Source organism: Myotis lucifugus, unplaced genomic scaffold (genome assembly GCF_000147115.1).
Source record: "Myotis lucifugus unplaced genomic scaffold, Myoluc2.0 scaffold_59, whole genome shotgun sequence".
Classification (NCBI taxonomy): domain Eukaryota; kingdom Metazoa; phylum Chordata; class Mammalia; order Chiroptera; family Vespertilionidae; genus Myotis; species Myotis lucifugus.
The window spans coordinates 3,692,324-3,714,282 of record NW_005871107.1 but is presented as its reverse complement, the minus strand read 5'-3'; the positions used below and the strand labels follow the sequence as shown (position 1 = coordinate 3,714,282).

The 21,959-nt window shown below is 36.9% G+C and overlaps 1 protein-coding gene across 1 annotated transcript in view; it reads right to left on the bottom strand.

Annotated features, from left to right (window-relative positions):
* The window catches only part of RIMS1 (regulating synaptic membrane exocytosis 1), a 160,620-nt gene that overhangs the window by 41,751 nt on the left and 96,910 nt on the right, over positions 1-21,959 (bottom strand). The window contains 1 exon segment of the mRNA XM_023754316.1: positions 12,778-13,013. Coding sequence (XP_023610084.1) covers positions 12,778-13,013 — 236 coding nt within the window.

The window sequence follows — 21,959 nt, the reverse complement described above, 5'->3', positions numbered from 1 at the left end:
TCAAAATGAACTGCTTAATTTATTAAGGTAGATAGTTTTTCTCTACAAAAATAGAATGTTTGAGTCTTTAAAAGAGACAATAAAGAAAGGGCTGTGAGAAGACATAATTATTATTAAGCATTATAGAAAGCCGAAGACTAAACTAAAAGTAAATTCTTACTTTGAAGGTAAAATTTTCCTGTTCACATCAGTCTTATCAGTAAGTCTCTGATATATATATCAATTGGTATTTCTTTGTCAATAATTTGCTGAAGATCACATAATCTCCATGAAATTTTATGTACTCTTATATATATATTTGATTTTTTTACAGAGAGGAAGGGAGAGGGATAGAGAGTTAGAAACATCAATGAGAGAGAAACATCGATCAGCTGGCTCCTGCACACTCCCCACTGGGGATGTGCCCACAACCAAGGTACATGCCCTTGACTGGAATAGAACCTGCGGACCTTTCAGTCCGCAGGCTGACACTCTATCCATTGAGCCAAACCGGTTAGGGCTATGTACTCTTTCTTAAAGACATCTTCTCTTTCTTCCTTTCTTTTTAATTTTCATTTTTAAAAACAACTGAATAACTGTTTGGATAAATTTCCTGAGGTAGAAGTTTTAAATAGAAATTGGCATTTTTTGAGCAAGCAGGTTGATTCATCTACATTCAATTCACTATCACTTGAATTTATTTTCCTGTGAATTTTTAATCAATAAACTTTATTCTCTAGACCCTCTCTCTATGTTCAGTTTCTATAGTGCAGATAGACAGATCAAAGATTCTTATACTTTCGAATTCAAAGTGATCAAAATGTTAAATTAAGATGTTAATTGATTTGCTTATATTTTCCAATCAACATACTTCTACTTCACTAGATAATAGCAAAGTGTTTCAATGCAACTATATGTTATTATAAATATTAATTTATTTAGTTATTTATTACTACAGTATATGTTTATTACAAACATATACATAAGTTTCTTTCATTTGAAACTTTCCTAAATATAAGATTATTTACTATTTGATGAATTGTCGGAAGTTTTTTTAGTTTTAAATCAATAGCTAATAAAATGTGATATTTCTATTTACAAAAACATCCCAGAGTACTGAGTTTGAATCTGATATGCTAACTGCTAATTCTCCTGTAGTCCAAGAACATAAGTTCATTTAAGCCTCAGTAAAACCGTGACTAATCATGTGTGCCACATTCTTTAGTCATAAGAAAAGACTCCTTTACAACGTAAATGAGCTTGTAATAAGTATCACAATGTACTGGCCTGACATCAGAAGTTCTATTTTCAACATAGGAATTCACTAGCTGACTTAGAAAGCAGCTAGTTAGATACATTTTGCACAGGGATCCTCTATCTCTATCCCCAACAAAATACAGATTTCCAAAAAACCTGGATAGTTTGTATTTTTTAACCTTTGTATTTCCACAAAGTTAATAGGCAGACTTTTATTAAATGAAATGATATATGTAATAGGGTGTTGGAATCTGTAATATCTTAATCATTATCAATGCAAATTTTTATCTTTTAGCAATTTTCTAATAAAATGTTACTTTAGATTTTTCTGTAATGATAAAGAAGTTACTACCACAACAATTCATTTAAATAACAATTATCTATTGTTGTTTACAAAAGGAAGGGCTAAAACTTAAAAGCAAAAAGGTGGAATTACCCAGTAAAATGTATCCAGATCGATGTTTATGTGCCTTTGAAGTTATATGTAAGCAAAAAAGGAAAAGGGGAGGTAGAAAAGTAATAAAAAAAATTTATACCTGTTAAAAGTAAAAAAAACTGTAGCTTTCTTAAAAATAAAGCAACTCAGAAGAAAAACTGCCTTTTATACTTACCCACTAAGAACAGCATGTCACAATACTAAATGAAATACCACAATATATTCAATTAACTATCATCCGAGCAAGCATCCTACTCACCCATCCAATAGACTTCCATCAGGGTTCTTCTGCAGTGAAGGCACTATGCTGTGCAAGACCAAAAAGTACCTGCTGCTTGGTTACTGCTCTTGAGTAACTTTGAAGTTTGTCTTGTGACAAGAACTCAACAGATATTTATGGGCTAGAGAAGTACTTAAACAGCATTGCATGAGAACCAAAAAAGTCTTCCAGGAGTTCAGAGAGTCACTGTTGGCCCTGACAGGAAGCTGGAATTTGGATAGGGCTTAAACAAAGAAAAGAACTTTGACAGGCAAGATGACAGATGAAGGACTTGCCAGGTGGAGGGTTTAGCATCTGTAAAGGTGCAAAGAAGGAAGCTTTAAGTGTCCTGTGAACTCAAGGAAAGTAGGTCTAGCTGGATCAATGCCAGAAATGAAGTTGTGGACATGAGAGATGGTAAATAAACAAGAATTGTTTATTCATGTAAAAAAAAGTGGACATTTTTAACCAATATTTTTCTATCATACACATCTTATTGGTTTCACATCTGCATAATACATGTGACCTGAAGCATAAGGTAAATGTTATCCAAATTAAATTCATGCCCATGGACTTTCTGTGACCTTAGCAAGAAGTCTGGGGACACTGGATGGGCAAACTTCAGACAGAAGTGTGAGGAGGACTGAGGGAGTGGCTTGTAAAAAAAGAGACAAAATGCATAAACTCACATTCATTAAGTGCTAAGTGATTACCACTTAAATCACAGACTGATTACCACTTAAATCACAGACACAGTCCCTAAGATCCCAACTGGGAAAATTAGTTTTGAGGGAAGCGCTAGTTTTAGGGCAAGGTCTCAGGTCTCAGGTATCTTATCTTTGGGGGGCATAAGCCTTCATTCTGGAGAATCATTGTGTCTAATGAGGTATGATATGGTGCATGGTATGAATGTAAACACTACAACAAGAAGGGGGAAAATGGAAAGTCATGGTAGTAGCATAATTTAATTCCTGACTCTGAGAAGCAGAGAATGTATTTAGGGAACCATAAGAATGACCACGGATGGCTCATGTCTCTGCTTTCTGCACTGCAGGCATTATGTACTTGGCCTAGATACAAAGCCATGAAATTTTCCCTTTAAAGGTCTAGACAGTAAATATTTTTGGCTTGTGAACCATAAGGTCTCTGCCTTTGTAGCATGAAAGCAGGACAATACATAAATTAATCAGCATGGCTGTATTTCAACAAAACTGTATGTATAGACACCAAAACTACATTTTATGTAATTTTCATGTGTCACAAAATATTATTCTTATTGTGATTTTTCCAACCATTTGAAAAATCATAGAAATTATCCTTAGCCCATAAAAAAAGGCTTTGAGCCAGAGTTTGCTGGCCCCTGACTTAATATAGAGGAGGCTGGGTAACAGGGCAGAGGGAAGGAGAAAGCCTGGATCACTCTTCTGCAGATAATTCCTAATATGGGATGAACATACTTTGAGTCCACAAACACTATTCAAGTGCATGCCCAACATGCTATATATGACCAAGTGCAACTTCCTGAGGCCAGGGCTGATGGTTCACCTGAGCTTCAAAAAGGGACAAGGGAACCATGAGAACCACAGCACAGTGATTTAGAAGAACTCCAGAGTAAGATCTTAAGAATTTGTATTCTATTAACTAATTTACATCTAATGAGCAGATACAAATATTTGCTGGATTAACCTGCCCACTCAATGCCATTCATGATGTCAGTGATATCTGCTCTTTATCTACTATTCTTTTTTTTATTCCTTAGAATATTAAAATTGCTAATTATTATTATCACTGAACCCTTTCTATATACCAGGTACATTGCTAATATACTAACATAAATTTTCATTTAATCCTCACATCAGCCTTCTGAGGTAGGTATCGTTTATTTTTCCATTTTAGAGTTGGGAACACTGAGGCTCAAATGGGTCCTTAACTTTATTTTTTCTTCAGGAGTCTTCTAGATCCTCTTTCCTTATATTCTACACTTTGGTCCAAAGCAAATTCATTCACCCCAGTTGCCATTTCTATGCTATTATTGCTTATGGTTTTATCAATATTAATAAACAAATGCATAAATATCAGCTAATTATTCAGTGATTTTTTTTCACAGTGGGTTTGCAATTGGGGATATTTCAGGAGTTTTACATGTCTTCTTTTTGCTTTTCTGGGTTTAAAAATTTGAAAACTGTAAGTAAAATAATAAATCACAGGTTTTCAACCAGTGTGCTGCAGGAGTTTTTAAAACATGCAATAATTGACTATTTAGTCATGGGCATTGACCTCTTTTCCCTTAGGTTGTCAAATAAAAAATATGACAACAGCCAATGCCCTGAATATATAGGTCATATACTACAATTGGATCTTATTGGTCATGTTGCAGAAAAAGAATGCTTCTGGTAGGTTCATTCTTGGAACCAGAAATCCTTATATACAAGTATAGGAGCCCAATTAAAAAAATGTCATTTTGGAGCAAAAAGGTTAGGTAATTTACTATTATCATTATTCTTTTTGTAAATAAATCAAAATAATACCCCCCCTTTTTTGCAGACTGGCAAAACATATAATTTTTGGTGTGCTGCAGAATTTTAGTAATTAATTTATGTGTCCCATGAGATGAAGAAGGTTGAAAATCACTGCAGTAAATCAACAAAAAATATCTCAATATAAAACCACTCTGCATGAAATGAGAACGCACTGAAATTGGTCATCTGTTGTAAAAATAATCAGAGAAGTTTCTTATTACATTTGAGTGAACCAAAATATTTTATAACACCCATTCTGAAATTGACCTCATGTTAAAAATTATCTTTGCACAGTTAACAATAATTATCACCACATATAATTATTTGAGTACTTATTGTATTGTGCTTTAAAGGCACATAATTATTGTTAGTGTCCTTTCCTCATCCAAATTCTGAAATACAAATTAATTATAAAAATTAATTCCACTCAGATATTTTTCCTGCCAAAGCAACCTAAAAGTATATCTACATATTAGCCAAACTCAAAATTTATAGGTTAGAACAAGAAAAAGGACAAAAATAGAGCAGCTGGTGTATGTTTGAAAATACTAATCCTTATTAGGGCATCTCTCAGAAGATGAGTTACTATAGCCGCATTGAATCTCTATTAACAGTAGTGAATTCCTAAGCCAGACAGCACCAGTAAATAAAGGAACCCATGCTTACATTCATTTGATGGTTTTGCAGACTTGAGAATCATTTTTGGCACCATGATTTTGTGTCCAGGAAAACAAAGAACATGAAACATTACGTTCCTCAGAATGTTTTTCTTGTGCTATTAAATGAATCAAATAAATGAGGCACAGAGAAGGAATTTAGACTTCAGCAAGGTAGTTTTCAGTTTCTGAAACTTCTGGAGGGGCACGGATTTTTGCTTTGATTATAATCAGCAGAGCCAAGAACACTTTTCCTAGAGTATTCAGAGACCACCTTAGATTTCCAACCTACCACTTACTTTTGTAAAGGAGAAGAGAAGGCAGAGTTTCTTCACAAAGCAGCACTGGACTCAAAATACAGAGAATGTTTTGGTAAACTGAATTGCTTGTCAGGAGAAAAAAATAAGTCCTAGTGAAAATGTAAGACACTCATTTTCCAAGGTAAAGAAACTACGAGGTCCAAGCTGATTTATTTTATGATTTGCTGTGTCTATATGACTTTTGAGAAGAAAATGAGAATAAAAGATTAGCAGAGGAAATTTAATATCTTGAAAATGTTCTTGGCATGAATATTGTCCAGTGTGCATTTTTTTTAAATATATTTTTATTGATTTTCCACAGAGAGGAAGGGAGAGAGAGATAGAGAGTTAGAAACATCGATGAGAGAGAAACATCGACCAGCTGCCTCCTGCACATCTCCTACTGGGGATGTGCCCGCAAACCAGGTACATGCCCTTGACCGGAATCGAACCCGGGACCTTTCAGTCCGCAGGCCGACGCTCTATCCACTGAGCCAAACCGGTTTCGGCTCCAGTGTGCATTTTAAAACAATTTCAATGTGCATTGAAATCAGCTTATTCAAGCACTATCCCTTTGGGTGAGTGTTGCAGTATAGTTTTATCAGTGTGCAGTATTCTTTCCTTGACAGTGGATTAAGGGCAATTTTGTTAGTTTCTCCCTATGATTTTTATCTTTTATCTTGAGAAGTTAGTGATATGCTTTGGAAGTTCAATAACTCTTATTAAGCGAGTGTGAAGTCAAGTAGCCACAAATCTCCCAAAACTTCTTGGAATACTTATATTTTTGCCTATATTATAATCTTCTTGGTGGCTAATGAACTCCATGTAGTTTTTAACTCTATTATGGACTTTCTGAAATGTTTCATTCATGTGACTGTAATGCAAAATTAATTTAATTGAGATAAATTGCCAAGGCAAAAAAAAGTCTTTTAGACCCATATTCTGAGTGAGAATAAGAAAGAGATCTGCTCATTGCCATGAGAAGAGGTAATATCAATAGGTCTGAGAGAGACATAGAGAGCAGGAGACAGCTGTCGGGGATGGGGCGTTGAGGGCCTGGGTTGGGGTGGGTAATTGAACAAAAAAGCAAAAAAAAACAAAAAAAAAACCCCACAAAATCATGGACACTGTCAACAGCTTGGTGATTGCCAGGGGATATACTCATTGCTTTTAGAGAGAAGATGGGAGAGAGAGAGAGAGGAAAAAAAAACACACAGATGTGAAAGAGAAACATTGATTGGTTGCCCCTCATGAGCGCCCCAACTGGGGATGGAACCCGCAACCCAGGCAGGTGCCCCGACTGGAAATTAAATCCACAGCCCTTTGGTGTATGGGACCGTGCTCCAACCAACGGAGCCACCGAACCAGGGCTTTTCCCACTTCTTTTGGTAACATACATAATGGCATGGGGACTTTATGTTTGGCATTTTGCTTTATATTTTCTCATTTAGTTCTTTGGTTCCTGTTTATTTCAGTTGTGAATGATTTCCTTCCACCAGGTATGATAATACTAATTCTGAAATACCCACTGTGGCTGGTATAGTACTGGATATAGTTATTCCATAATATAGGGTAAAATAAATCAAGCAGTAGCCAGTATAAAAGCTGATCATTTACATTTACAGATGTTTTCATTTTTTTGTTGTTAAACCTCATATAAGGATATTTTTCCCATTGATTCTTAGAGTGGAAGAAGGGGTGGGGAGGAAAGAGAGAAAGAAACATTGATGGCAGAGTGACACATTGATTGGCTGCATCCCACAAGCACCCCAACAGGGGGGGTATTGAATCTTTGAACCTGCAACCCAGGTTCGTGCCCTCCACTGGGAATTGAACCTGCAACCGTTCGGTGTGCAGGCCAATGTTCTGACCACTGAGCAACGCCAGCCAGGGTTATATACATGTTTTCTTCATAAAAGCTAAAAGTCCTAGTCAGAAATCATAGTCTCACATGTATAGTGCTTATATGGTCTATTCTGAGATGACCTGTCTCTTGTATTGAGAAAGGATATCCAATTAAAATTAAAGAAATCTTTCAAGTGATTTTAGGATTGATTTGCCATATCCCAGGGGAATAAGCGCATATTTTCAACATTTAATCAATGTGTTGTTCCCCGTGTCCTGGGAAGTCCTTCCTGGTTTAGTTTTTAATGCTCACCTCTTCAAGGAAGCCTCTCAAGACTGTGTGAGAGTGGATTGCACTCTTCTTTGGTTCCCTCTGTACCACTTTGATGCTTAGATAATTGCCCTTTTTGAACTGAAATATTTCCTTGTCATGTGCCTTATTATACTGTGATATCTTTGAGGGCAGGGATAATATCTAATTCAACCTTTTTAGTGCTCCTAGCTCTTAGCCAAGTGCCTGGCATGTGCCTATGGTGTACTAACAACATAGTTGTGCAGTAATGTTTTTTTGAAGCTTATTTTAAACTCCCCCTTTTAGCCCAGTGGTTAAGAGCATGGGCTCTGGCATCAGGAATCCTGGGTTTAAATTCTGGCCCAATCACTTGCAATGGGACCTTGGGCAAGTTACCTAATCCCTCTATGCCTCAGTTTCTTCAACTTCAAAATAGGAATAATAATAATGGTACTTCATACATTTGTTGTGACTAATAACAAAGTGAAATTGTTAAGTACACACACATGCATGTATATAACTTAAGAGTGCATGGAGAAAGCTCTTGAAATGTAAACCTATTATTAGTTTTATTCAGTTAGATTCAATTTATTCATGTATATTTACCATTCTATGATACTTATCATAATTGCCTTACACTTGTAGGTAATTACAAGGGTGTATTTAGGGATGACTCATCACAGATTTGTATACCCTTCTCAATAATGCCCTCATTTACAAGTGAGAAGGAGATTACCACCGCAGGAATATCATATAGTCAGCCTGTGAGTGAGGGACCAAATCCTCACAGTACATCAGGGTGGCCTTTAAACCTACTTAAGGTACAATCTCCTTCACATTCTAAAGCATAGCCCTAAGTTTACCCAGAACTTCATCAATTACAATATATTCCTGGATCAGGAGCTCTTTCTTCATTTCCCCTTTCCTTAACTACTGCACTTTTCAATCTAATTCAGCTACTGTTTACTGAACAGGTGTTTAGCCATGTGCTTATTGCTTGAAGGCATTTACCAGAGTAGCAGGAGAGTCACTGTTTGGAAACTTGTCTGTTTATGTCATTCTCTTAGTTAAAATTTTTTTTTGAAAAAGTGTTCCTACTTTCATTATGAATAAAAAGTGTGGTAAAGGTGATTTTAAAATATTCATATTATTTATAATTGAAATATTCTATAAGAATATACATAAAATTAAAGAGCCCAGTAAATTGTGTGTGTGTGTATGTTTGTGTGTGTACTATGCTCTTCAATTTGTTAATTATACTTTAGTTGATTTTGAACAAAGTCTCAAATATACTCCTTCAAGCAATCCTGTGGCTATAAAACAAAAGCAGAACAACTATGTCTTCTTTTTTTTAATCTCTTATTCTAAAAAGAGGAGAGAGAATCTGTAACCAAGGGTGACAAGGTGGATCCCAAAGAGGCTCACTATACCAGAAGCCCTTAAGTGAAGTTTTTCTTTTATATTAAACACTAGAGGCCCGGTGCACGAAATTTGTGCATGGGGGTGGGGGTTCCCTCAGCCCAACCTGCACTCTCTCCAATCTGGGACCCCTTGGGAGGATGTCAGACTGCTGGTTTAGGCCGGGATCGGGCCTAAACCAGCAGTCAGACATCCGTCTCACAATCCTGGACTGCTGGCTCCTAATTGCTCACCTGCCTGCCTGCCTGTCACCCCTAACTGCCCCCCCCCCTGCTGGCCTGATCACCTCTCACTGCCTCTGCGTGCCAGCCTGATTGCCCCTAGCTGCCCCTCCTGCCGGCCTGGTTGCTCTTAACTTCCCCCCGCTGTCGACCAGGTCACCCCCAACTGCCCCCTCGCTGATGGCCTGGTTGCTCCTAACTGCCCCCCCCCCACCAGCCTGGTTGCCCCCAACAGCCCCCCTGCCAGCCTGGTCACCCCACACAGCCTGCTGTTCAGTTGTTTGGTCGTCCCTCACTAACCCCCCTGCCGGCCTGGTCGTAGGTAGCCATCTTGTGAGAGTGTGAGGGTCAATTTGCATATCACCTCTTTATTGTATAGGATAATTAAACATTTAAATTAAACATGATATGTACATTCTATTCCATAGAATACATACCTTGTATTAATATAGAGGATGTGGCAAAAGTAGGCTTATAGTTGTGAGTACATGAAATGCAGTTTATACTTGTATTATTATTATTTATTATTTATTGTATTATTTTCCATAAGAACAACTATAAACCTACTTTTGCCCCACCCTGTATGTGTAATGCTGTTTTCCTCCTCTGAATCTTTGCTCAGTTGACACTATTAGAAAACATGTCTCATCTGTGCTTTTGGAGGGCCTCCTGAAAAGCCTCACCAGTTTGGAATTAATAGTTTTATTTTACAACAAGGGCATTTAAGTCAGCTTGTCTAATGTTTCTTAGAATTGAATAAAAAATAGATAGATTGTTTTTCTGGGATGATGGGCCTGGGGAAGACAGAGTTTAGGAAAAAAATTAAAAAAAAAGATTCTAAGGATTTGTAGCCATTAAAACAGTGGTGTTGTTGAACGGAAGAGCTGAGCATTCAGATGTGTGGGAATGCTGGCATGTTTACAGTGGGGCATCCAAGAGGAGCTTTCTATGGGCATTTCGATGAGGGAATATTTCTTGGGTGAGGAGGAATCTAAAAGTACAGATCTGATGGTCATTTGTAGAAGCTGAAGCAATAGAAAATAAGATTTCTTAGAATGAGAAATTCTGAATGTCACTGAATCTTCAGTGGACAGAGGAAATAGAATCATTGGCAGAGGAAAAAAATCACCTGTAGAAGATAGAAGAAGGGAAAAACCAGGCCATTCACTGAAACAAAGAACAACGATAATAGAGTTTTGCCACCACTTGTAATTTACTTTAGAAGCATCAGAACAGGTTATCAAATAAAAGGGAACATTACGATGTAGGAAAAGAAACATAAAATTTTATTATGTGAAGAGTTCACAGGAGGACATGAATCCAACCCACCCATTATATTAGCAAACTCATCTATACTAATAAAAGCCTATGTGGCCATCATGCCCTCGCGTCGTGATGCCCTCACGCCATAACAATCCATCACCAGGAGGCTGCATGTGCAGCGGGCGTTTGTACACGAGTGGGGTTGCGTGCAAGCGGAGCCGTGAAGGCGGGTCCCGGTGGGTCCCGGCGGCTCCAGCTCTGCGCAGCAAGGCCGAGGGTCCCCTGGCGTGGGGTCCTCTGGCTCCGGCCTACCTCTTTGGGGCAATCCATCGAGGAGCCCTGGATGGGTGTGCGGGGCCTACCTCTTTGGGGAGATAGATTGCAGAGTTCCCGCACTGTGAGAGGGCACAGGCCAGCCTGGGGAACCCCCCTCCCAAGTGCACAATTTTGTGCCTCAGGCCTCTAGTATAATAATATAAAGGAAAAGAGTCCTAGAAAGATAAAGTCAAAGTTCACTCACTGAGTTACTTTGGAACAGAACTGTTTTGTTATCTTGGCTTTGTAATCTAATGTCCTTTGTGCTCCTGTATATTGCAACCCAGTCTCCTACGGCAGGCAAAGTATTCCAGGTAAATTACTGGCAATAAAACTTTTGGGAAGGTAGGTATTTGCAATTCAACAATGAATGTAGCTGGAATAAGATTAAATTCATAAAGCAAAAGGACTGAGTGTTTCCATGGCGATCCTTTGAATTTGTTACTTAAAAGCTGTGCCACCGGTATGGTTCCTATCTAAACATATTGCTGTGTTTTATTCTAAGAAAATATAATGGTACTCAATTAGTAACTGATAGAGGGGGAACTAACTACAGAAGAAGAATAAAAAGAGAAAGACTGTGGAAAGTTGGAGGGAGAAGATAAGCCATCTCCTAAACCTGCAGCTTCTCACACAGGAAACATGGTTTCCTAAAATGACCACAGACCATTTCCATTTCATATACGTGATGGAGGATTTGGAAATTTGGTGGTAAAAGGCTCATCCATAGTCCACACTGTAAAGCATCATTACATCAAACCATCAACCAAGAAGCACCACCATAAAAAAGAAAGCAAAACAAGGAAGAATGCCTCCTACTCCTAAGGAAGAATCCTGACCCTAAAGAAGATCAATGATTCCCCTTCATAATAAACAGTTAGCTCATCTTAGTGGGCTGACACAGAGGCAGGTCTATCACAGAGATGCTAGCTAATTTAGCTTTGTCTGAAACTGTGGTTTTCAGAAAGACAAAACCTCTGTCTAGTCAAGTAGGTGTATTATTAGTTCAATTTTTGAATGGCTCAAACTTTCCTATCTCTAATTTATGTGTGAATCTGTCCAGTACCATGCATAATTTTAAACAAGTACTTTCCAGGATGCTAAGTCAACCATAAAAAGGATTTCATGAAAGTTTTTTTCATATAAGTAAACTTTGTGGACAACACTTTTGCTGTTAAGGAACAAAAATTGGTACCGATGTTTATAACAGGAGAGACAGGTGCTGACAACTGAAATCAGTTCAATATTTATCTTACCTTTTGTTTTCCATAGTACTGACTGAGCATCGCAATGAATTGTTAGTATGTCTAACCAAATGTTATATAATCTTAGGCAGTTTTTTCTATTTTATAATACAGAAATAACCATCTTCCTGTTTACTTTTTTCCTAAATACCTTGAGGACAGAAAGCTTTTAAGATTTATAAGCAGTAGAAAAACATTTGAAACTCAATTTGTATTAAAACATTATTCTTTGCACAAATCCGCTGACCCATTTTTCTAAAGTAAAGATAACTGCAGGGTTCACTTGCATTGAAAATTTAACAATTACAGTTCAATTTTTATGTTCATACAGTGCCATAAAAACTGTATTTCAAGTTGCACAACTGACCTTCTTTTCTATAAAAATATAGATAGGGCCTAAATTATAAGTAATTGTATTGCGGAACATTTTGAAAAGGAAAATCCTGTTGCTTTTCTTGCATATAAATCAATTTGGATCTTAAACACTTCTTTGCATTTCCTTGCATATTTATAAACATGACCTTAACTTTCCTTTAATTTAAAGAAACATATCTGACCACATGACAGGTTGACAATTATACTTGCTTAGACAACTCTATAGAAAAAAACAAACAAAACACATACATGTAACAGATTTCCAGAGACAGAAAAAGAAACTTCCTTTGCAAAGAATCACTACACTCTACAAACCCATCACAATCCACAGCACGAAGATCCATTCTGGTCTCTCCAGCAAGACCTTGAGATGCTTAAGCTGCATTCGCTTCACTCACCTGTTTGGCTTAGTTGGGATGTGCTTCTACTCCGTCGAGACACTATGGCGACCACCTTGGCGCTCAGGCTGGACCTCCGTTTCTTCCCACCTGCTCCTACTGTCCCCACGGCTGTGTCCGACTGGCTGCCATCATTATGCTCCAGTGTGTACATCTCTCCACTCACACTGGTGCTCTTCGTGATGGCTCTTCCTGAAGTCCCCATCCGTCTGCCTTGCATTTTAGGGGTAAATGAACTATATTTACAAAGTAAAAACATATATGCATCCATAAATTACAGGTCAGCATTATCGAAACTCTAAATCCAATTTATTTTGAAATAACCCAGGCACATTTTTAGGGGCCAAGCCAGTTGAGCAGTAGTCCTACAGCTAGGCATCCTTTAAGATCACATCACTACCCCCAAATATTTACTAAATGTAGCTTAAAACAGTATAACAGAAGAAGCTATAAACTTTTCAAAAGAGAGTAAAAAGAAATGCAACCATAGTATCTACGTTAGGCAAATGCTACTGACCAATTTTGTAAATAGTTGCTATTTATTTTCAGTTAATACTATTTACTATTAACTATTTAAATCAACCCAGCACATTTTTATACATTGCTGAGGAAAAATTTTGTTAAAAATGGACACTGCATTTGCCACATGACAAGGTTTAAAAAAGGAAAATAGTATCTGTTCTAGTTTTTCTTTGGGATTCCAACGAGCAGAATCTCTTTGCTAGTTGAGGCTTAATGAGTCCAGGAAAGACTGCAAACGAGGCAAAAGATTGCATTTCCCTCTTCCTTCCTTGTCCCCCAATGCTCCATCTCCTCCACACAAACTTCATCTCATTTTTCGATTTTCGCCCCTCAAATCCACATGTTCTAGGCTGAGACTTTCCTTTTTGTTGCTCTTTTCTATTAAACTTTAATTGTCTATGTCCCCAGTCTGTACTAGTTTATTTGAATTATATTACTGTACTTTTCTCTCAGATGAATAAATTATGGTTGAGAATTTCAGGAACCATGGAAGGTCAGTGGGAAAAATAAACAAAAAATCCTCTCTTCCTGCCAAAGTTAATGTATGCTTCTGAGTTGGAGAGAGGTAGGGCAGCGAAGTGGGGAGCCAAGGATGTTAGGATACTTCGAACCTTACAGATTAATGTTGCATCTGCAGCGCTTATTCATCTAGCCTGGCCTTTTTGGTTCAATAAAGACCTGACTTGATATATTTGAAAGGACCCTCTTAATTTTATGCTATCTCAAAATATTTTCAAACATTGGTTTACACAACCCTTGCCCACCATATCAATTTTTTATTTCCTGACTTGATCTACAAAACACATCATAATGTAATGTAACATTTTCACAGCGATACCATTTAATAGGTTGAAATAAATACTAATATGATTAGAAATGATAAAACAAAGTTTTATCTTGGGATCATGTAACATATTTGTGGTCACATATATAATGAGTGTTTAAGTAGAAAGAGAAATTGGTGTGGGCTGAGTTCAGAAAGGTGGGAGTAGCAATACTACTGTGAAATGTTGTACAATGTTCTTTAGGTTATAGAGAAGCTTAAAAGTAGAGAAAAATGTCTCCTATAATATTTATATCATGAACATTTATTCAAAACGAGGTAGGAAGATTAAAAAAATTTTATATGGATATTTAACCATAGCAGTGAAATGTTCTGCAATGTTGACAAGTAAACATCCTGAACAACAAAAAAGGGAAATCTCTGTATAGTAAGAGATTACCATTCTTAGGGGGAGGGGAGAGGGAGTTGAATTAAGAAGTTATATTAAAATGATTTTGTGAATAAACAAGATACATTTTTTTTCCTCAAAAAATAAAAAAAACTTTGTTTAAAAGAATTCTTATATGATCCAAGGCCAGTACAGATGCAATCAAATAAATAATTTGTACACAGAAACATAAAAGTATTTTGGGCATAAAAATAAAACATAAAAACATTTTAAATAAAATATTTAGTTAAAAATTTTAGAAAGAAATAATGCTTGACAGTGTTTGAAAAATGAGGGTGAACCTCTTCTCAGTGATTTGATCAATTATTATAGTTTCATATAATTACACTAGAGGCCCGGTGCACGGATTCGTGCACCGGTGGTGACTCTTGGCCTGGCCTGCGCCCTCTCACAATCTGGGACCCCTCAAGGGATGTTGGACTGCCGGTTTCGGCCCAAACCCCACAGGACAGGCCAAGGGACCCGACTGCATATAAGATCTTTGGTAAATCTCTTCCCTCCATCCCCCTAGCCCCTTTCCCTCTGAGATTCATCAGTCTGTTCCATGTTTCCACGCTTGTGTGTTGAGCAGTGGTTCTCAACCTGTGGGTCGCGACCATCAGAAAACACATATAGCATATCAGATGTTTACATTATGATTCATAACAGTAGCAAAATTACAGTTATGAAGTAGCAATGAAAATAATTTTATGGTTGGGGGTCACCACAACATGAGGAACTGTATTAAAGGGTCTCGGCATTAGGAAGGTTGAGAACCACTGGTTGAGTGCCTGCCCCCTGGTGGTCAGTGCATGTCATAGCTACTGGTGGAACAATCACTTAGGCTTTTATATATATAGACTAGAGGCCCGGTGCACAAAAATTTGTGCACTCGGGGGGCGGGGGGACCCCCAGCCCGGCCTGTGCCCTCTCGCAGTCTGGGACCCCTCGGGAGATAACGACCTGCTGGCTTAGTGCCAACTACCAGAATGTCAGTCAACTACATACCCCTCTAAAGAATGCCAAGAAGAAGATGCAGAATTCAAGAAGTAACCAAATAATATGGAGAACTTTGCCCATAAGAATGTTCTTTCCTAAGGCACTTTGATCATACCTCTTCAGAGAATTCTTGAGTCTGTATACTGTCACTTCCTCACTATCATTTTCAGTTGTAATATAACACCTCTTTATATGTGCCTACTCCCGTCATAAATTTATAGATCTATTTTGACCTGCCACTCCCATCAGCTTCGAGTCTCCCTTTCCAAGTTTTTCTCCACACCGTTAGGTCCCACCTAGGACTGAGTATCAGTTGCTGCGGTTTTTACTACTGCACCACACTGGACACATCTGCTGAATGGCTCTGGGCAGCCTAGACTTGGCTCGGCTTTGGTTCCAATGAAGGCTGGGTGATCTCTCACACTAGTCAGGAATTTTGAGGGAGAGGTTTTCTTGGGTACTTTCTTGAACATATGATAAACAACTGGGTAGAAAAACTAATTTACATTCATCAATTTCTCTGCACTACTCATTGTTGTGTTAGGGCTTCAAAGAAATAGGTACTATTTCCCACAGGAATACCTCAGAGAGGTACAGGACTCAGTATTAGTGTTTGAATTTATTCTTCTTTCCACGGTGGTTGACCAAGCATCAGAGAGGAAGTACAGGGCCTTACTCCTTGGAAAAAGGACAGCCGGGCACATAACCCATATTCTTTCATTTGTTAGACTGAATTGAAAATTGATAGAATTGAAGTGCTTCAAGTTAATGGTATAAGTATAATTAGTTGCAAAAGTAAATTTTGTTTGATATAAAACTAATTAATTTAATCATTATAATCAGTACTTACATTATAATGCTTATTGAGCACTAGCTGTATTTCCAGCAATGTGCCAAATTTTGTAGGAAGTATAATTTGAAAATGTAAACAAGAAAATATAACATGGAATTATAAAATATAAACCAAAAAATAATTACTCTACACATAATAAGAGAGATATTTGAAAATCTGAAAAATGATCTCAGAGTATGTTCAGTCAGGAAGGCAAGAGTTTTATGCTCACAGATGATGCCAAATCAGTCAGACTTCACAGAGAAAGACATGATTCCACCTGAACGCCAGAGGGACTATTTCACAAATTCTCTCTGGAGCCTGTAGTTTGTCTTATTTATTTCTTATCAATTTGGCTGATGGGCAACACAGGGAAACTATGCCTACTGTTTCCTTTCTGTACTTCCCTGGGGCACACAACTAAGTTTCAGATGGGGGAAGATTAACTTAAAATTCCTTGGGAAACTGGGATTCACAGATTTTAACATTTAAACTATTTCCAATGTCAAAATTACCTTTTCTATTTTGTTCTTTAACTATATTACTAGTTTTAAAAAATAGGCAGGTTTGCAGAGTCAAAAACAAAAATAACAACAAAAAACCTATGAGCTTTAAGCAAAGAGAGACCTAGATTTAAGTGACAGCATCATCATGTGCTATTTGTGGCTCCAGATGTTTGTAAAATCTCAGCTATCTCACCTGTATAATAAAGAGAAACTCCTACTTGAATTGAAAATCATATTTGTAAAATATATTCAATTATAAAATAAATAGTAACTATTAGCATTATTATTATAGCCCCAGTACCATACTGTCCATGAAATTTTAATTACTTGTGGTGTAGTGATAATTCTTCTAGGGTGTCGAAATTATTTTCTATCAATTGTAGGATGTAAAGGCCTTATCTTAAAGATTTATTTTGTTTTGTTTTGTTTTTTGCTTGTCAGCAACCTGTATTGGACATGCCTCCCAGTCACACTGCTCCCATTTGAATAAAAAGGGTCACAGGCATTTGCTCCTATTCAGCTTCATGTAGTGGTACCCTGTGGCCTTGGCCATAGCTGACTGGACTAAGAACTGGCATCTGAGTGGACAGCAGCCTCTGAGGGCAGGCTGGCAGCCTACACACTGTCCTGGCATGGGCACTGCGATAACAGGATGCTCTTTATGATCACTAACTACTCCCTTACCCGTAGGCCCATCCATTCTTCCTCCTTACATTCCAACATCCTGAGATCCCAGAATCTCTTTGCCTGTCTTGGCTGGAATCTGCCTTTACCCCTAACACTATTTTTCCTTTCTTCAGCTTCCATTCCTCCTCACAAGAATGGCCCTTTCTCTGCTAGAGCACCTTCCTTCCCAATTTTATGGTCCTGAGCTCCCTTCATCTTCTCCATCACTGCCCCTGATAGCTATTTTCTCAAGTACCTTACATTTCACTGCTGGTCCAAGATCCAATTCTCTTTGCCCTGTCCTGGCATTTGCCCTCTAACTTGAGAGCAATTCTCCAGAGACACAGTTGCTTTTTATATCTACAATATGTTCTTAGGTATTATTTTCATTGTAAACATTACCCTTTAAGTGAGGAAATTTTAAGATGCCAAGAAAATAGTAACATATTATGAACTATTTCCAGCAACGTGGTAGATGATGTTTCTGAAAATCCTTTCACTCTCAACTGCCTAGAAATGATGGGAAAATTACAAGCAATACATATTGAAATACAAACCTAAGTTCATGAGAAAGGCAGGGAATAGAAAACAGATTGTTAAGTGGGTGATGAATGTCTTGGGAGGTTTTGCAGATGAGAAATTTAGAGCAAGCCCAATGCGGAGTTAGAATTGAAACCCCTGTGTGAGCTAAGACTCTTAAGAACAAAGAAAAATGGGAACCTCAGTCTAAGCCCCAATGGACCCTCACCAGTGGCATTTCTAATTCAAATATTTCAGGAAAACGGAGAATGCTTCCAAAATGAATTTCTAAGACACATAACGAGACTAGAAAATATATAAATCAATCTAAATTATTAAAATTTAACATCAAATAATGGGAGAAAGAAAACAATACATAATTAAAACACTAGAAAAATGTATAACATATGGAGGGATGGTAGCAGAGAATGGAGGTAATCGTTAACTTTACATTTATTATTTAACTAAATATATGTACATTTGAAACACTAAATTAGGCACTAAAATCATAGAAATAGTATAATTTCCAGAATAATAGAGGGGGAAAATGAAATAAAAATAACTAAAAAAAAACAATCAAGAAGAGGAAAAATAAACTAATAAAAGTGGAAAATACCTTAAGATACTAGAAATAAATTGAAATATATACTAAATAAAAAATGCAGTGATTAGATAGCCAATTAAATAATAGAGGTTGTCAGGATTAAGAAACAAACAAAAAACCTAAATCCACCTACACACTGTTTACAAGAGACATTATCTAACACATATGGCCACACAAAGGTTGAAAGTAAAAGGATGTGAACAGTTAGAATGAACATTAAAAAAAAACACACACACAAAACTTATGTTCTCCTATAAAACAAACTAGATTTTAAAGCCAAAAAAATATTACTAGAGATCAAAAGATTCACTACACAATAATAAAAGGGTTAAATTACTAGGCTCTCCCATTTTTTGCAAGGAAGAACCTCATCAAGAAAAGCTACTCACTTGTCCCAAGAGCTCTGTAACTGGCCATTATCAAGACTGTCCTGTTACTTATATTCATAGGTTAAGCAGTATTCCGTATATGTTATGAATATGGCATGGTATATGGTATATAAATAAATATGGTATAGTAATTTTACCATAAAGGTAGTCTTTCTAAAAATGTTTTTATCAATTTCAAAGAGAGGAAAGGAGAAGGAGATAGGGTAGAGTCATTGATCAGCTGCCTCCTGCATGCCCCCTACTGGGGATCAAGCCTGCAACCCCAGCATGAACCCTGACATGGAATTGAACCTTGTTTGACCTCCTGGTTCATGGGTCTACACTCAACCACAGAAACACACCAGCTGGGCAAAAGTAGTCTTTTTAAAGAGCACATGGCATACTCTTTCCATCTCTTTAGCTTTAAACTAGTCACAGGAAATAATAGTGGTAATGACTCAATCTTGGACTACTTAAACTAATAAGATGTTATGAAAAAAAGCCAGTAGAAAATCACTAAAATGTATTTTATTTCTTAGATAGTCAATATCCACTATCTCTCACTGTATTCTGGTTCATTCTCTCTCCTATCATCAAATTTTCTTTTTTACATATATATTTTTAATTTTTTTTAAAAATATATTTTATTGATTTTTTACAGAGAGGAGGGAGAGGTATAGAGTTAGAAACATCAATGAGAGAGAAACATCGATCAGCTGCCTCCTGCACACTCCTTACTGGGGATGTGCCTACAACCAAGGTACATGCCCTTGACAGGAATCGAACCTGGGACCCTTCAGTCCACAGGCCGACGCTCTATCCACTCAGCCAAACCGGCTAGGGCCTATCATCAAATTTTCATGTTATTTTCCTCTTTCTTTTTAGTACCCTTACAGATCTCAATAGACTTTGTTTCCCCATAGTACAACAGACAAGTATACAAAATTAAGTGTGGATAGCTCTAAGAAAAGTTCCCACTTTATCACTTATTCAAAGATTATTTCAAATGTCTTGCTGAATTGAAGACACTATTGTGAAATAAGTGGCATTTGAAATTTTCTGTACTATTTCAAAAATATAATTGCCATATGAAGATTAACTTTCCAGAAGATGTTAACTTATGCATTTATTCCCTATCACAATTTAAATTATTAAATAATTTTACTTACAATGTTTTTAAATCCCCAGATAAATATAAACATACATCCTTTCCTTCAGCATATGCTTACTAATGATGCCTACTGACATCAAATGCAAACCTCTAGTAAATTTATGACTGCAAGATTACTAGTTGTATAGAAGATAACTTTTCTTACAAATGTTTTCATATATAAGATTTTTATGATTTCATGACTTACATTTAAGTCTTTTATCCATTTTGAGTTTATTGTTGTGTATGTTGTAAGTTGGTGGTCTAATGTCACTCTTTTGCATGTACCCGTCCAATGTTCCCAACACCATTTATTAAAGAGACTGTCTTTACTCCATTGTATACTCTTGCCTCCAATGTCAAATATTAATGGAGCATAATGGTTTGGGTGGATTTCTGGGGTCTCTATTCTATTCCACTGGCATGTTTTTGTGCCAGAACCGGGCTGTTTTGATTACAGTGGCTTTGTAGTATAACTTGTTCTCTGGTGTTGTGATCCCTCCAACTTTGTTCCTCTTTCTCAAGATTGCTGCAGCTATTTGGAGTGTTTTTTGTTCCATATAAATATTTGGAGTGTTTGTGCTAGATCTGTGATTTATGCTGTTGGTATTTTAATTGGGATTGCACTAACTCTATAGGTTGCTTCAGGTAGCATGGACATTTTAATGATGTTAATTCTACCAATCCATGAACATGTTATATTCTTCCGCTTGTTCATATCTTTTTCTATCTTTTTTTTTCATTGTCCTGTAGTTTTCTGCTTGTAAGTCTTTTACCTCTTTGGTTAAGTTTATTCCTAAGTATGTTACCTTATTGGTTAAGTATATGCCTAAGTATCTTGATTTAGGAGAGAGGGAAGTAGGAAGAGATTAACCAAATAACTTATATGCTTATATTCATTACCACGGACACAAACAATAATGAGGTGAAGGGGGTGGGAACAGAGTGGAGGGGATCAATGGAGGAAAAAAGGGGACATCTGCAATACTCTTAATGATAGATAAATTTAAAAAATGCTTTCATATCTTTCAAACCAAGAATGTAGACAACAAAGATAATTGCTTTTGAAGATATTCTTTCAAAGGGGGATGATAAAAAAAACCCAAAACTATTGGCACCAAACTTCCTCTTCTAGTTTGTTTATTAAAATCCACCTAGCTGTAGAAAGCCAACCTTATGGATCCTGGAGAACATATATTACAAATGTGTTGCTGTGGTAAAACCGTTGTTTTTTTTGTGTGTTTTTCTTTTAAATACATTTTATTGATTTCAGAGAGGAAGGGAGAGGGAGAGAGATAGAAACATCAATGATGAGAGACAATCACTGATTGGCTGCCTCCTGCATGCTCCCGACTGGGGATCGAGCCTGCAACCCAGGCATGTGCCCTTGACTGGAATTGAACCTGGAAACCTTTGGTCCCCAGGCCAACGCTCTATCCACTGAGCAAAACTGGCCAGGGTGAAAATTGTATTTTGACAAGCTTCTAAAATTGTGTCCCATCGGAGAGAAATTATAGATTTAAGCTTACAACTTGCTTTTAAAACTTGATTTTGTATAAAACATCTGAAATAAGTTTGCCTAGAAAGAAATCAGTGTATGATAAAGATGAAAAAATGTTTTCAGAACTACACCATGAAAATCAGCTACTTCTTGGACGAACATCATCTTTAGATATAAAAGTAAACATAGAGAATTCAGAAACTGAACATATTCTTTCTGGATTCTATTATATGTACATTTTTATTATAAATTATGGCATATCTCCTTATATACTGTGCATATTTTGTACTTTTATGGGAAAATA